The sequence below is a fragment of the Lichenostomus cassidix genome, chromosome 1Aa (genome assembly GCF_008360975.1).
Source record: "Lichenostomus cassidix isolate B80296 chromosome 1Aa, HeHo_3.0, whole genome shotgun sequence".
NCBI lineage: Eukaryota > Metazoa > Chordata > Aves > Passeriformes > Meliphagidae > Lichenostomus > Lichenostomus cassidix.
This window is the reverse complement of record NC_139480.1, coordinates 7,411,795-7,428,947: the sequence shown is the minus strand read 5'-3', so window position 1 is coordinate 7,428,947 and position 17,153 is coordinate 7,411,795. Positions and strand designations below refer to the sequence as shown.

Genomic DNA, 17,153 nt, shown 5'->3' with positions numbered 1-17,153 from the left:
GATTGAATCTCATCCCTGAATGGTCAGTGCTGATGAGACAAGGGTTCAGCCCTGCACAACGACAGGCAAGGCAGCAGCTTCTGCTCTGAAGTGCTTGCAGTGAACATGTCAGAGGGAGAAATATTGCCTTGATCAGCAAATGAGATGAACCATCTTAACTTGGGAAATTTCCAGATGAGTGTTTGGTACTGTTGTGGCAAACTGGGAGATACAGCTCAGACCACACAGGGATGGGAGAGCTAGCCTGGGAAGGTTTTTATTTGACTCATCACTAAATTGGGGTGGGGAGATGGAGTCACAGAGGGGACTTTGCCCACTGTTGGCCATCATCTTTGCTATTCCATTTTCTCCTATCCTGACCAGTGATGTGGAGAGCACCAAGCCAGGTTTGAATGCTGCTGCTTAGGGGTCCAAGCCAGATTGGGTCCCATCAGAGCAGGCTGGGTGGCAGCAGAAGTCACCCCACATACTGACAGAGAAAGGGTGCACACTCTGTGAGTCTGGTGTGACCCTGAGGCTCCTGTGCTGCCAGCCAGACTGAGCCTCAACAGAAGCAACAGTGACAAAGGACTCTCTGCCCTCCACATATGCAGAGGCTCAGCCATATTTTGCTGTGTTGCCACAATGTGAGGGAAACATCTTGGCAGAGAAGAGGTGAGAGTGAAATCTGGCAGCTGGTTCTGATGCCACTTGGAGTGAGCCAAGAATACCCAGGCAGAGCACCTCAGCTGGAGCACAGGTTCATGGGGAGATACAGCCTCAAGGAAAACCCTGCAGGCATTGCTGAGAGCTGAGAAGTGATTAGGAGCACAAAGCAGAAATGATCTCTGTGTGGGCAGAAAAAAAATAGATGCTTAAGAATCAATTAAGAGGGAAAGGTTAAATACGTGTCTAAAGACTAAATGCACAGGAGTTCCTTGGGGGGCTATACTTTGAATGGTGTTAACGTCACTTACTTAAGCCTCACTCACATTAAGCACAAGTGTTAAAGCTTCTCTTAGCTAAATATTTCACCCCAGGACATGACACAGAAAACATCATGGTTTACTTTGGGCAAGACTACTCCACAGTTATGCCATCACCTCTCTCACCCAACACTTGACACTGCTGACCTTAGGCTGGTGATGGTGCTCCCACACCACCTAGCAGGAATTATTGCTGTGACATCCACAGGTCACAGAAACCAGCTGCTCCTTTGTCCCCAAAGGCTTTATGCTCCCATTTTTCCTTTTCCATGTCTTTCTGGGACCACACGGGAAGGCTAAGTAAACTAGCACACAATCAATAAGCACACAGAACTTGCCTGTTCGTTGCAGTCACTGCTGGTGGGCTTTCATCTGTCACCAATGCCTGGAAGAAATAAGCAGATGGACAAAAAGCAGTAGGATTCAGCTCAATCCAAAGAAGACAGAAGGGAAGATGGTGGGACTTTCAAAGGTCTAACCCTGCATTACATCAAGATCATTACACCACAAATTGTCCAGATGGCACAAAGCCTCAGGCTCACGGCTGGACTTCGCAGTGCACTTGAATATAGTTATTGTCAGAGTAGGGAGAAACTATAAATGAGTTAGGAGCCCTCACAGCCTGACCCAGAGCTCTACCTCTGCTCATTGTAACTCCCTCTCCTGAGACCAAACTCACTTTAGAAGGACTCAGCCAGTGCCAAATGCTCTCGTGTATTTTAACAAGTAACAAAGACTGATATTTCCACACCATATTAATGTCTGCTCATCTTCAGGGGCTCCTTTTTCCTCACCAGGCTAAATTAATACATCTAGTTCTAATCTATAGAGTTATTAATATCTGGAACCTTAAAGAGTAACATGTCAGAGATGCCTGTTTTCCTGTGTGATTAATATTTGAAATTCTTTTTTTCTGAAACAGGATATGATAGATCTCTGAGGAGAGGGCTGGGCATCTGCTGTATGTTGACATTGTAGAAAACATACAGCATCAGATGTTGATGATAACAAAGTACAAACAGTAACACAGTGTTCTGAATTTTTCTTCTTGTTCTAAAGTAACAGAATATAAGTTTTTGTTTTGAAACCGATGATTTACTTCTACACTGACATATTATTTCTTGCCTACATCTTGCTTTATATGTCTTTATATTGAAAATGCTCCTAAATTTTTAGGGCTTTTCAAACTCTTTTACAATATCCTAGGCATGGCATGATCTTGAATGGCGTGTAGCTTCATGCTGCTTGTGGTGGTAATTACATTAATTAATGTTTTCTGTGTATGGGTTTTCAAGGCAAAATCAAGTTCACAAAATCACCTAATTGGAAAGGCATTTTTGTCCTTTTTCACAAGGAAAGAAAAAAAAATCTGAGATATAACAGCCAACAATTGAAATTTAAAGCACTTTGGTTAATTTTCAGCAAATTTATGTGAGCACCTGATTTACCTTTCATGAAGGAACTTCTCCATTTCCATAGAAGAAATTGACTTCTTTTCTCTACCTCACCTTTCTTTGTTTTCTTTTACATCCTGATTTAAGCTACCAGATTTCAGCCTGCTGGAATCAGGATATGAACAATTTATGTTCTCTGCACTGGTCTGTCACAGGTTTGGGTTAATTTACAAATATTTCTTCTCCAAAGGTGACAACATCTCTAATTATAATTGGTAAGGAGACTCAAGCTTGTCTATCACTTTTTTCTGATTAAATAAGACATGTTATATTTCAGTGCAGCTCCCATCAGCCATTAAGGTCAAGTTCTGCCAGGGCTCATATAAATGTGATAAATGTGTTGGATGATCTATGCCACTGTGCAAGTTATCCATGATCTCTGAGAGAAAGAAATCTTTGCATCCACCTTCTTGTGTCACTCTTGAAAGACACACCAGAATTTTGAGCTGAAATTGGAAATGTTTTAGAAATTTACTTCCCTAAGATAAAATTCATAGGGCACAGCAAGGGCTTGGGGAAAGACACTTCTCTGATGGGTGACCTTGGAGAAAGATCTATTGATGAAACCATTAGCTTCAATGCTGTAAAATGCCACAAGAGCACAGGTGTGGGAACCTCCTCTGTGACCTTACACTGGGCATGGTTCTCCTCCAAAGAAAGTTTACAAAGGACAGCAGGTGATACCAAGCTGACATATGGCTCCAGACACCACAGTAACACATTATAGTGCTGAATAATGCAGTATAAATCCTCAACTGCCAAGGGGGAGCCACCCACAATAAAGCTAAACATAATCTTCTCCAGCACCCACGTCAGCTCTTGTTGCATCCTTTGTCAGGAAGCTGCATAAACAGATGAACCCCACAAAACACCATGAAGAGGAACAAATGTGGGAAAATTTAGGATATAGCACATGGTAGGGAAGAGAAAAAACCTATCCAGAGTTTTAGCCCAGTCATGTAGATTGTCCTATTCATTAGTTAATGATGTTGAATAATAACTAGGCAATCTGAAGTGCCTCAGCTCTCACTAAGGCTTCCTATTCCATCCTTAGAACTGGAAAAATTGGAAAGTGCATGGCTGCTGGATGCTGGATTGCCAGTACCAAGCATTGGTGCTGGTATGATGGAAGGCAGGAACAAAATTGTCATTGATGTATGAGCAATTATGTTTGATTTATAAGTCATCTGGCTAAATGAAAGATCCAATTGTAATGCTTTTTGGAGTTTGACACCTACTAGAAAAATAGTCTACAAATGCTTATTCTGATAAGAATTCATCTCTGAACCAACAGAACAGGTGGGTCTACTCTGTGGGCTGCAGACAGAAAGCCTGCAGAGGGCCTCAGCTGTCATGTGAATATAGCCCTGAAAGACAGGTTTTGTTTTGGAGATTATATCAGTGTGATACTGAATGCAGAAACCCCACACATCTTCTTTCTCATCCTAGTTGCTTTCACAGAAACAAGAATGTGCCCGTCCTTGTAAATAAGCAAACTTACACCAAGGAATAGTAAATTTGTGCAATCAACTTTTCACAGACAGAGAAATAATCCACCAAAAGTGATGATTCAGACCTAGAGGCAAGTGAATTTTCAATGAAAGCAGCACAGCTGCTATTGTACATGAGTTGCTTTCACTGAGGGAAGTGCTGACAGTGTCCCCCAAGGGCAGATTTAGCTTCCCCCTGTGGACTTTTGTTGGTGGAAAGAGAAGGGGCTCTGGAGTGCCAAATGAAGGTGTTTCACAAGCTGAGTGCTTCTGGCTAAAGTTCAGATAGAGCAGTGCTGGCAGAAATCCCCTGATGCAGACCTGGAAACTTTCTCCTTCAGCCTGTTTATTTTTCATGTTGATATCTGCATCACTTCTACACCCAGACTTTACTTTTATTTCCTCCAGGGATCCAAAGTCTATAAGGCAGGAATGTACATATTTTTAGTACTGACAGAACACCTGGAACAATACAACCCTGCCTGTAGCTGTAGTAAAAACTTCAAATATTAAAAAAAAAAAAAAATTCAGCTTGATCAGCAGGTGTTTTGGTTTTTTTTGGTTTTTTTTAATATACCAGAAACATTTTAGTAGAAAATGGTACTGCAAAACTGAATTGAATTGGAGTGGTCAGCATAATGAAATCACTTCATGGAAGGATTCATGGTAGGAAATGGCAAGTGGTAGCTTCACCGTGTTCAAGAGGAGGAATATGGAATATCAGCCTAGAATAGGTACCAAATGTTTGTATATATAGTCCTGAGTTACACAAGCTGCAGAGAAAGCATGTGGGAGGTGCACACCAGAGAAAACAGGAGAGGAACTGAGCTGCAAGCCCATCTCTGTGATCTGCTTTAAAATAGTCTCCCTTCATCACACCAAGATGTCTGTTCAGTGTCACCATAGTGACACTGCTCACTGACCTCCCAAATCTGCCTCACAGCTTCCTTCAGGAGTCCCACTGCTGAGAAACCCTGGAGGCACCCACCCCTCACAGCCCAAAGGAAACCTCCCCTGAAAAATCAGCCTTTGCTTGAACATCTTCACTGCCCAACCTCTGCCCAGCATCCTTGGTCCTCAGCAGGACACTGCAATGCCACTACATGGGCAGCAGTGCAGGGGCTGCCAAGTGTGATGAAAAAGCACAGTTGATATCCTAAGCTGTGGTTTTCTTTGCTGTCTTCCATTTATAAAGAGAGCATTTCAACACATCAAATAGGATGGTTTTCCTGGGAAGAAGGATTCTGCATCTATGGTGTCTCCCTGCAGTATGAAAACCCCTGTGACAAGGTCAGAACTCTGCAGGCATTGCCCTGGGGAGGGTAAGACAGCTGGCACAGGTGGGTGGCCCCCACCCATGGACACCCCTCACCAAGCAGTGTGTCCCCAGATAGAGCAGGATGGTGGGGATGAGCCATCTGTGTTCTCCAAGCCACACAGGGTTCCACCATCTCCTCCTTCCATATCCCAGGGCATCTTCACACCAGTGCTGCCAACACAAGGTGGCAAGGAAGAAACAGAGCAATGATAGCAGGTTTGTCTATCCCAAACCCACACCTTCTCTGCTTGCCCCTTGATTTCTGCAAGGAATGATCCTCTGCTGTGCCATCACTGATTCCTGTTTCCCTCAGCAGTACCACTGCAACAAGCTTAAATGACAGAACATAGAAATCCTTCTCATTCTTTGCAGGAGAAAACAGTTCTCCATGTGCAATGTAGAAATCATTTTCAGTACCTTTCCATCCTTTCTTGCTGGTGTGTCAGAGACACAGATTCCTGAGACATGGAGATCTCCTCCAAGGTGTAAGATGATGCCATTTGCAGAAAGCAGCACCAATGAAGGAGTCAGGGGGATGAGAGCATTCTCCCTGTTCCTGAGGGTAAATCCACTGTAGCTCTAGGTATGTCCCAGGACAGTTTTAGAAAACCTTATAGAGAGCCCCATTTTAAATCCTTTTCTTGGGGAAACTAGGTTGTTCTTGGTCATGTTGAAGGGCTTTTGAAAGCAGTTTTAATATGACCTTATAAAAGACTCACATTAAAGCTAGAATTAGCAATAGGGAACAAGGGAGGTTTATCATTAAGGTATCAGAGGAGCACTGGGCAAGATCAAAGTTTGACTCTTGGCTGTGCTGATGACCTTAGGTAAATCACTCAGGAACAGACTTGGAAGAGTTTGTTTAGGAACTTTTTCAGCATCAGTGCCTCAGTAGAAACCAGGGGATTCAGGGCACAGTTGAACTTTCCAAAGTTTGATAGTGATTGTGAGTGCCAAGCAAATCAAAATCTGAATCTCTCTTCTGAGAATCGTATTTCATCTTTCTGTGTCTCTTTTTCTCCCGTGTAAAAAAGGGAAAACAAATATTTTGCCAATGTTATAAGGATAAATGTATGAATGTTTGCTGAGATACAGTGGCAAGAGAAGCCACAGAGGTAAAGAAGATGGATATTGCATTTAAAAAAAAATCCCAAATCCTGTTTTTATCCAAATGGTGGATTAGTGATGAAAACAATGGAAGTCAACACAGCTGAATTATTAACCACAAAGCCATTTATGTGAAAAATGTCATCTTTTTGTCTGATAATGATATCCAATGGGATAGTACCACAATTTTTATATGCCCTGTATACATTTGAATAATGTTTGGTAAATTAGAATACTAAGTCTGATACAGGAAGTATTGCTGAATGCAGTCAACATCATTACTTCTCTTAATATTATCAGGAAATATATTTTCTGGACCTGTTTAATAAACCACAGGTGATAGGAAAACTAGTTTACTTAGAGATCATTTAGGGATGAGGAAGACTTTTTTCCATTGACATTTCTGAATGGAAAATTCTGCTGAGGCAATCTGCAGCTCAGTCTATTAGGATAGCAGAGAGAGACCTTTAACTGAGCATCTGACCCATTACTGATTTATGAGAGAGCAATGCTGGAATAAATATGAATAAAAAGCTATCCTTTCACACAATTTGGTACAGCAACATTGAAACTGTACTAGGATAAACAACTGCCTTGCAATAAGCATATTCATTCATTATTCAGTGTTAAATCTTAATTGTTGCTCATGTCAATTGCTTTGTGCTAAGTGTTTCTAAATTATAAATAACTCTGCAACTCTAATAGTATATACTCTGTTAAAGAAAAGGTAAGTACAGAAATAAATTATTAAAGTGTTCTGTTTAACTATTGCCACACAATATATCCAAGGATTGGGAGACCAAGGCAGCCACTGTGATAAATTTGAAGAGATATTTACAGGGAGTCTATGGACAAGTCATGCATCTATGTTCCATAAACAGAATTTGTGTATGTGTATGTATTTATTTACAAAATTGTTGCAAAGCTATCTTCACTCTGAGGTTTGATTTTTCTCCTTTTCAGGTTATGGGCAAACTCTCCTGACCTTGGTGAGAGTAAAATCATATCCTAAGTACACACATCACTGCTGTGTTCTCCCTTTGATCCAAGCACTGAATTGTGGTTAACATTAAAGAGAGAAAGTCCAGCCGCAAGCATTTTCATACCCTGAGCAAGCATCAAACACGAGACTCCTTCTTGTCATGTCTCTTATTTTTCTCTTTCATGTTTCTCTTAGTTATTTATGTATTTACCTCAATTTGCTCAGAAGAGAGTCTTGTTTGCCTTAAGGAGGGAAGGTTGTGTGATTAAAGCATCTCACATCTTCATGTCTCCTTTTGCCTCTTCTAATTCTTTCCATTTCTTCTTTAGAGGTCCAGTGGAAAGACTTGGCTTGTTCTTCGCTGGCTTGTGGGACAGCACTTCATATTTGACAATGGATCAGAAGGACTGAAGAGCACTTTTGCTCCCACCAATGTTTCTTAGAGCTACTAAAACAGGACCAATGAAGATGCTCACCAGACTCCAAGTCCTTGCGCTAGCTTTATTTTCCAAAGGAGTTTTCCTTTCCCTAAGTGACCACAGCTTTGTCAGGAAGGAAATTAAGATAGAAGGAGACCTGGTCTTAGGAGGCTTATTCCCCATCAAGGAGAAAGGCACTGGGACAGAAGAATGTGGGAGAATCAATGAAGACCGAGGCATCCAGCGCTTGGAGGCCATGCTGTTTGCCATTGATGAAATCAACAAAGACAACTACTTGCTGCCAGGAATTAAGCTTGGAGTTCACATCTTGGACACATGTTCCAGGGATACATATGCCTTAGAACAGTCTTTGGAGTTCGTCAGGGCATCTTTGACTAAAGTGGATGAAACAGAGTACATGTGCCCTGATGGCTCGTATGCCATCCAAGAGAATTTGCCACTGCTCATTGCAGGAGTCATAGGAGGTTCCTACAGCAGTGTCTCCATACAGGTGAGTCACAGCAGCTCCCCAGGTGAGAATTCTTCATCTGCAATTCCAGTGAGAGAAACACTGACGATGTACATTTGCCAGTAAAGCATATCTTGGCTTGATCACTGTACTCTAGGGGTCAATCTAGCATATGATTTTTACTGAATTTATATTAGTTTGATTCCTTCTTTAAAAAACACCATCAACTGTCCACTTCCTCTAGTTATGGTGTATCCTGAGGGCATCTGAAGTTTCCAAAAGTCTTAGTGTTTCTTTTGAACTTTTCATTTCATGGGACTTCTACAGCTCTAAGCACAGATCTCTGCTTTCACATCAATCATAAGTGATACCACCTATGTGTCTGAACTTATGTGTTCCTGCCATGCTGCATGTGCATAACATTCGTCATTTTAATAACAGATATTTAAAATTTAAAAATAAATCCTTATCTTACTTCCAGTCACTAGTGGGGTTCCCCAAGGCTCAGTATTGAGGCCAGACCTGCTTAATATCTTTATCAATTATCTGGATGAGGGGATTGAGTGTACCCTTAGTACATTTGCAGAAAAAGATGGTAAGAATGCTGACCTCCTGGAAGGTAGGAAAACTGTGAGTGATCTGGATAGACTGGATCAATTGACTGAGGTTCAATAAAGTTAAGTGCCTATGGGGATTTTTTGGGTCACTATAACCCCATTTCAGCACAACAAGCTGGGGCTGGAAAGTGCCCAGAGGGAAAGGATCTGGGGGTGCTGATTGAGGGTTTGCTGAACATGAGCCAGGTGTGCCCAGGTGGCCAAGAAACTAGTGGAATCCTGGCTTGTATCAGCACTAGTGTGGCCAGCAGGACTAGGGCAGTGACCTCTGTACTGGACACTGGCAGTGCCACACCTCATATCCTGTGTCCAGTTCTGGGCCCCCCACTGCAAGAAAGACATTGAGGTGCTGGAGTGTGTCCAGGGCAACAGAGCTGGTGAAGAGTCTACAGAGAAAGTCCTATGAGGAGCAGCTGAAGGAGCTGGGATGTTAAGCTTGGAGAAGAGGAGGCTCAGAGGGGACTTTAAAGTGACAAATACCTGAAAGGAGGTTGTAGCCAGATGAGGGGTGGCCTCTTCTCCCAGGCAACCAGCAACAGGTTGAGAGAAAATGGCCTCAAGCTGTGACAGGTGAGGTTTAGGTTGAACATCAGGAAGAATTTCTTCCCAGAAAGGATTTTTAGGCACTGAAACCAACTCCTCAGGGAGGCAGGTGGTGGAGTCACCATCCATGGACATATTAAAGAAGTGATTGGACTTGACACTCAGTGCCATGGTCTGGTTGACAAGGTGGTGATTGGTCAAAGGTTGGGGTCAGTGATCTCACAGATATTTTCCAACCTGAATGATTCTGTGATTCTGTGGTCTCATTATTTCGGGTCAAATGAAACAAGCCAGTCCACATGACTCATAATCACAAATGAGTGTTGTCCTAAGCCCAGACTGACACAGACCAAGGCCCTGCACCTGGTATTTCCTCATGGTCAGCTGCAGGTTTCCAAAGGCACCTAGTGAAGGATGTTTTTCTAGACTCAATACAGAACATTTTTCCAGACTGAGTACAGGCCTTAATCACTGCACCAGTGTCAACAGCAATAAGAGCTCTTCTGTACTGCAGACTATCCCTGCAGTGACAGAAAGTGCACAGCACTTCATTTGCCTGTTTCATAAATAGGCCAAGAGTTCATCCAATGTTCGTTTCAGTCAGAATTACACTGGGGAGCTGGTTACTGCTCTTGTGAAGGCATTGAATCCCATCAGTAGGGAGCATGGTCAGATCCCATAGGACATGCATGAGCACAGAAGAATTTAAGAAATTACGTTTTATTTCCTTTTGTATTCCAGTGTGTAACTTGTCTGTGTATTCATAGTAGGGAATATAAGGGTGAATAGTTACCCACACCACAGGAGAATAGTTTCTGCAGAGCAGAACCTCAGCCATCTCTTGTAGTAGGAGTGGTTCTGTCCCACTGTGGACCAGCTAGCAGAACAGGAAGGTATCCTTCACCAGTTATGGGGGTCTGATCACTGAGCACAAAGAACAAGTAAGTTTCAGGCTGAAAAAGAGATATCTGAAGGGTAAAGATGAAAGCTACAGAACCTTGGGCAGCACAAATTGTTAAGGAAACCATTATTCATTGTCTCTTCCAATCAGACAAAAAGTACATCAACCAGCAGAGGGTAGGTTGTTGTGGATGCTAAAAGCTAAATGAGTTCTAGTAGTGACTAGAAACAAAAAGAAGAAATTCGGTAAGATACCTCCTCTGGTTCAGCAGTTCCCAGAGCTACAACTGTCTTAAGGCTGGCAAAATATTTTTAAGCATCTTGTGACTGCATGACTGCCCTGTCCCACTGGTGGAGAGGTGGCAGTCTTTTCACTGTACCTTTGGTTTGTGGTCTGTGTGCTTCTCAGTCCATCCTAAATTCAAGTGTGTCCAAAGGATCACATACAAAGACATGAAGTAGCCTAAAAGACATATCTATAAAAGTAGTTACAGCACAGGAAATGGTGCAGGAATTTCATTCCCTCACAGAAACCCGGAGGGAGTCAGGTCACACTTCTAAGGTGGCCTGGTGTCTCTTGCACAACAACTGTCACTGTCCTTTTGAAGCCAATCTCTGGTGATCACTGACCTGAGATTGAATCTACTGAGGCAGTAGATTGGATGCAGCACAGATCAAATATACATAATAGAGTATACATAGATGATTCATATTCCAAAATCTTGGGTTTGGATCATCTTCCAATGCATCCAGTGTCATCCAATTTTCAAAACCTATGGAGGATGATGAAACAATACTTATAGTTAATATTATTCTAAGATTTTCCCTATACTTGTCAATAGTTGTTCTAACATAGGATCTTTTATAACAGTTCTTCAGAAAAATAAATAGTTTTACAAATCATTCAACTGTCATCAAGCATTTTCCAGCTAGAAAAAAAGTATTCAGTTGTTTATTTTCTCTTGACATAGTTGTGTTGGCCTTCCTTCAGTCTCTCTTTTCTAGCTTTCCTCTAGATTTCACACCATCTAAAAAAATGTAATTAAGCCCTAGAAAAGACATAATGAAGCCATTCATTCTTGTTGCCCATCCTGTTAAGATAGCCAGTACAAGTCCTGTTTCAAAAGAAAATCCCTGTCAAGAAAAATAGACATTGCAAACTCAAGCCTGAAATTGTAAGGACTTCCAAGCATTAAAAGCAAGCATTCTGCTGCCATACCAGAAAAGACTACCCAATTTCAGAGCCAGTCACCTGGACAGAGTAGCTCCAGTAACAACTGGAATCACACCAGAAAATCAAAATATTTCACCAGGCGTGTGTGTGCAAGGCTCAGCACTCCCACTCCCTGTGTTTTCAAGCAGCACTCAGGGTGCTGGATGCTTCCAGATGTAGCCCTGGCGAGCATTTTTCTTTTGCTGAGAGCTGTAAACACCATAAAATCCACAGTGCAGTTTCTTAGCCTTAAAATAAAACATGCTGAATTCTTCAGACAAAAATTATTTCTGGCTTTCTTTTTCCCCCTCCTGTGAATTTGTCTTTATATTTCAATATTTTTTCTTCCCCTCCCTTCACCCTCCCTCTCTTGTTTTTTGTCTGGACAGCTGTCTGCCAAATCACTTCATGATGCTCCTGCTGTCAGATTTGTACTTCTTTCATTACCCTTCCACTAAGGAAAAAAAGATTTTGCTGGTAAATCAGCAATGAACACCTTCCCCACTGAGTCAGTATGTGCGATAGGCACTTTTTGCAGAGACTAAAAACAACAAGAGAATGCAGAATGCTTAATTATTTTCTGGTCAGACTAGGCTATTATCGTTAATGATGATCTGGATAATTAGTTTTTAGATGTTGTGTTTAAATTAGCAGTGAGCCCAATCTGCACAGCATTTGATCCTTCAAAACTCAAGCCAGGGTTCTTACTCAATGGAAAAGCTCATGTTAAAAAAAAAAATAATAAAAGCTGTTTTCATGAAATAAAATTCTGACTTGAGTTGAATCTAGCATCAAGAGATTGATAATTCAAAATTTGGAGGGTTTGTATCTGAGCCAGGTTATCCACTCTTTCGTAGTTTGCAACAGAAATTTCAAACATATTTTCCTTGGAGACACTGACGCAGTAAAAATTATAAGAAAAAAAGGCAGTATTCATTTGCAGAGGAGCACCTGCACAGCCAATACCAATTCCATGTTTAAGATGCTTAGGTCAGCTCTTGTCAGGAATATGCATGTGGAAGCAGGAATACAATTATTCAAGTGCTGGATTTGTTCTTCCCTGCTTCTGCAAATTGGATTCATCTTCTGAAAATTAAGACTATGGTCCATTCCCTGCAGTCAACTTTTAGAAAAACTAAGACATTCCTTTAGGTGAGCTGGGTTTTGAATTTCTATGTATACTATATCCACATGGATATGAAGTTTTTTTATGCTACTAGCCCACAAGACCTCCAGATCATGACCATGAAAGTTTTTCCAAGTTAGAGCCTGGTCAGAAAAAATGTCAGAACAGACAGGAATGCCCTGCTGTCTTCTCTTCAATTCCTTGCTGTGTCTCAAGTAAACTGTACCAAAATCACTGCAGAAGGTTTAGCGCTGCATTACTGCTATCACAAAAGCTAAAGCCACTCCTAAGTGTGTGACCATCTGGCATGAAATTCAGAATATGTGCTCATTTACTGGCAATCTTTTCCTGGCTGTCGTTTCTCCTTAGCCACAAAAGTCTGCCAAGGGCTCATGTAGCCTGAAAGCTAATCACCTCCATTTCCTTCCTCCAAGGATAAACCATCTTTCAACCAGAGTCTTAACAATAGCTTCTGACTTCCATAACCACTGAAAATAGTGCAAAATTCTTAAAAGAACTAAATGCAAAAGAGAAACAAAATGTAACATATGGAGCTCTGTCCCACTGTGCATGGACCCCACAGGGATATGGGCAGGAGATATGTGCAGGGGACTGCAGGGGTTTGCCAGGCCACACACACCATTTGTGCCGTGCAGTGACAGCCTCTGGTGATTTTGTGCTTGTAAAAGCAAACCAGAGCCTTATTAAAAATTCTGTTCTGTGAGATGGACCACCTACCACCAGCATTTAAGCTACACATGCACTTGCCAACTTCCATGTGTCTCCTTTAAACTCTCCCTCTTTTTATCTCTGTTCTTCCCCTCTCTCCACTACCTCTCAGCCAGATCCTTGCTCTTTGTTCCTCTCTTTGTTTCTATTCCACATTCAGAAACTGAACAGCCACTCGGCTGAGATTTTCAAAGTGTACAAAGAACACTGGACATTTCTTTCCTAGAGATTTCAAAAGAATACGGGTACCTCCCTCTGGCTGGCTTCTTTGAAAATACCACAGTAACTGATTTCTTTGCAGTGTTTTTGATTTGGGACTGGGATATATTTTTTTTTCTTCAGTGTGTGCATTTTCTCCTTTTGCCAAGGGGAAATCATACGATTTGATAGGGATGGATGAGTAAGCGCTGAGATGACAGGTAAGAAGGAAGGAGTCCTAGCATATAATGAGAGAATCATAGAATCATTAAGGTTGGAAAAGACCTCTAAGATCATCGAGTACAACCTTTAACCCAGCACTGCCAACTCCACCACTAAACCATGTTCCCAAGTGCCACATCCACATGTGTTTTGAACACTTCCAGAGCTGGTGAATCCATCACCTCCCTGGGCAGCCTATTCCAATGCCCGACCACCATTTCAATGAAGAAATTTTTCCTAATATCTAATCTAAACCTCCCCTGGCTCAACTTGAGATCCTTTCCTTTTGTCCTATCACTTGTTCCATGGGAGAAGAGGCTGACTTGGGAGCTCGTTTCAGGGAGTTCTAGAGAGCAATAAACTGTTCCAAGCAGGAAAGGATGTAACTACAAGAGAAAGGAGCCAAAAATAAGAACTAGCTTTGGTCACCTGCATCTACACTCATTCTACCCCTTCTGTCTAGGACTTACTCACCAGTTAATGAGTCTCAAATAACCATATTTATCACTGATAGCTCTTTTAACTCCAGAAGCAATTCCGTGTTCTTTTAGAACCAACAGCCCCAGTTTTAGTACCTTTTCTGATCATGTGTAAATGTGACATGAGTCACTCACAGGAAGGTTTATGAAGTCTCAGAGTTACACTCCTCATGCAAAGCAAGGTCTTCTGCACAGGTTTCTCTTCAGGGTATAAGTTCAGCACTCAGCTGAGTTCATTTCAAGAGTTAATGCTGTATGGAAGCAGAGTGCATATGTGACAGCTCACTGTGCCATCCCCTGCAGGAAAAAAAATAAAATTTCCTCACAATTGTCTCAAAGCACAACATTTCTCTGCATGCCCTCCATGCTTTGCATTTTATTACACAGGATGGATGTAAATATAAAAAGAAATTCCCAAGTCCTTTGCAGAAATCCTAGATGTTATTCTGACAGCATGCCTTATTTCTGATGTCCATTGTGCAGATGCAGTTACTTCACAGTTCAAACACTGCTTTTCTCTTAGTGACAGCTACTGAATCCACTGAAAATATTTAGCTAGATTTTCCCCAGCTTCATTGCCTAGATTTTCAGGAGAAGAGCAAGACTAAAAATAATGTTTCCTTCTCCCCTCTCCCCTCTAACAAAAAATGCCAGACACTTATTTGTTTGATAGTGAATTATCTTTTCCTAAGTTACCTTTCAGAAGGAATTTTGTTAAGGAACATTACAAACTAGGAAACAGCTCTCTTAATACCAAAGAGTGAGAAAGCTGATGGAAACCACTGCTTCAGTCCTGCAATGTGCCAGAAGATTCCATAGGAGAGCAAGCCAGGCTGGGACTCCAAAACAACCTCACAGCATTTGGCTGAGTTCCTTACAACTGACCTTTAATGATTTAAAGAACTGGGATACTGGCATTCCCAGTGACCTTCTGGGATCAGTGCTTGGAGTCCTGCTGAAGCCAAAAGGGTATTTTCTGCTGCAGGTCATGGCACAGCCCCTGTGCAGTCACTGCCTTCCATAGTGACTGATATTATTATAACATCCCAGAGATGGCACCCATCATTTTAAAAATGGGCTAGGGAGAGATGATGTTCCAGGCTGATAAATATTTTTCAATTCTGAAAGGAGTAAGGCCCTTAAAGTCCTAATTTCCCTTTGAAAACAAATTGGTTTGAAGTGATTTTTTTCCTTGGGTCCAAGCTGAGCAACTGCATTTGCATCACTGAACTCTCCTACTCCCAAATACTCCCAAATTATGTGAGTATGTCAGAAGTGTCCAGACTGAGTCACTCTGGGTCACACTGTCCCCTGGTAAGAGCCTACTAAATCCCAAGAGAAGAGGTAAAATTATGGTGGAGCCCAGCTTTTCAGTATTGCTCACATTTATTGCCAGTGATATAGTCTGGCAGCTCAATAGGCTCACAGCCTGCTGGGCTGTACCTGCAGAAACATAGCCAGAACATAGATGGAAATAAATATTTCTATTTATTCTATTCTCATTGAACCACATCTAGAATATTATGTCCAGCTTCGGGTCCCTCAGTAAAAGGATGATTTAATAAATGCAATCATAATCACGGGGAGGAGAGTCTGGAACACAAACCCTACAAGAATAAATTGAGGAAACTGCATGTGTTTAGCCTGGAGTAGAGAAGGTTTAGAGGGAACCTAATATCAGCTTTTCAGTATGTACGGGTTTGTTCTCAGGAACACAAAATGAATGTCTTTACCAACATGATGCATGACCAGAGGATAGAAGAAAATAGTTATAAAATGAAAAAAGGGAGATTTTAACCTGAGAAAAAATGCACAACCCAGGGTTGGGACCATGGGGAGATTGCACAGGCCAGTGGAGACTGCTGCCTAGAGAGGTGCCTTATTTAGTCTTTACCTGAGCTTTATGCCTGCCACCTACCTCACAGCCACATCCCAGCCCACTCAGAACCAGTGTTTCTTTCCTGCCTTTTAAAATATCACTTTGTGCCAAAATTTTATTATATTTTTAGATTTAAGAAACATGAAAAATTTAAATAAGGAAAAAAACCCGTGTTATATATCGGAATGAATGCTTTAGCTGTAGTTTGATATTGAGCTGCCCAGATAAGAGTAAAAAGCCAACCAGGTAGATTACCATCACTTAGGAGCTGGATACAACATACACTGGCAGCAGGACATGTTCCTTCAAAGCAGGAGCTCAGACCCTGTTATAGCAATGATCTAGAAATTAGGAAAACCTTGGGACATAGCTTTGCCATGGTCTTGCTGTAGGAATCTGGACAAGAACTTATTCCCAGAAATAGAAAGACTTTCTCATGAGACCAAAGGCAGCACCAGAATCTCCATTAGGACAGATTGCAGCTCAGAGAAACAGAGATTTGTCCAGTTTCTCCATAGAGACAAAACTCCTTTACCTCAATCCTATTCTGTTCCGTAGCCTAATTTATTGTCTGTTCAGAGCAGACACAGTAGCTCTTGCCTGTCTCAGAGGAGCTCTGTGAAATTAGATTCATTAAGCCATGTTAAGTGCCATGAGATTCTCACGTGGTTAAATTTCAGAAGGGCAGAGAGCACTGTCATCTAACAAGGGGCCTCCTGTGTCCAACAAATGTGCAATACACACTTGTGTGTTATGGTGAAGAAATCTTATCTATTCTAGCACTCTTGAGATTTATCTTTTTTCCAAAATGTTTCCTGTGTTTTCCAGTCCCATACAAATTCAAACAATCCATGTAACAATCTCTGGGCCATTAAAAAGGGAAATTTTAACAAAAACATCAGAATAAATTCTGCTGCAGTCGAAAAAAGTTTTATGAATGTTAGGCAAAATGTTCAATGAGACTCAATAAATCACAAGACAGAGCAAGGTTACAGAGACATAGAGGTGTTACCTATCTGTCCCCATTTACCAGCAGGACTCTT

At 41.6% G+C, this 17,153-nt stretch overlaps 1 protein-coding gene across 4 annotated transcripts in view; it reads left to right on the top strand.

The window, feature by feature from the left end:
• GRM3 (glutamate metabotropic receptor 3) overlaps nucleotides 1-17,153 on the top strand; it is a 102,226-nt gene that overhangs the window by 49,727 nt on the left and 35,346 nt on the right. For all 4 annotated transcript variants that reach the window (XM_085083233.1, XM_085083241.1, XM_085083249.1 and 1 more), the window contains one exon: nucleotides 7,646-8,246. In XM_085083233.1, the coding sequence (XP_084939359.1) occupies nucleotides 7,749-8,246 (498 nt within the window). In that variant the 5' untranslated portion in view covers nucleotides 7,646-7,748. The remainder of the gene's footprint in view (nucleotides 1-7,645; nucleotides 8,247-17,153) is intronic.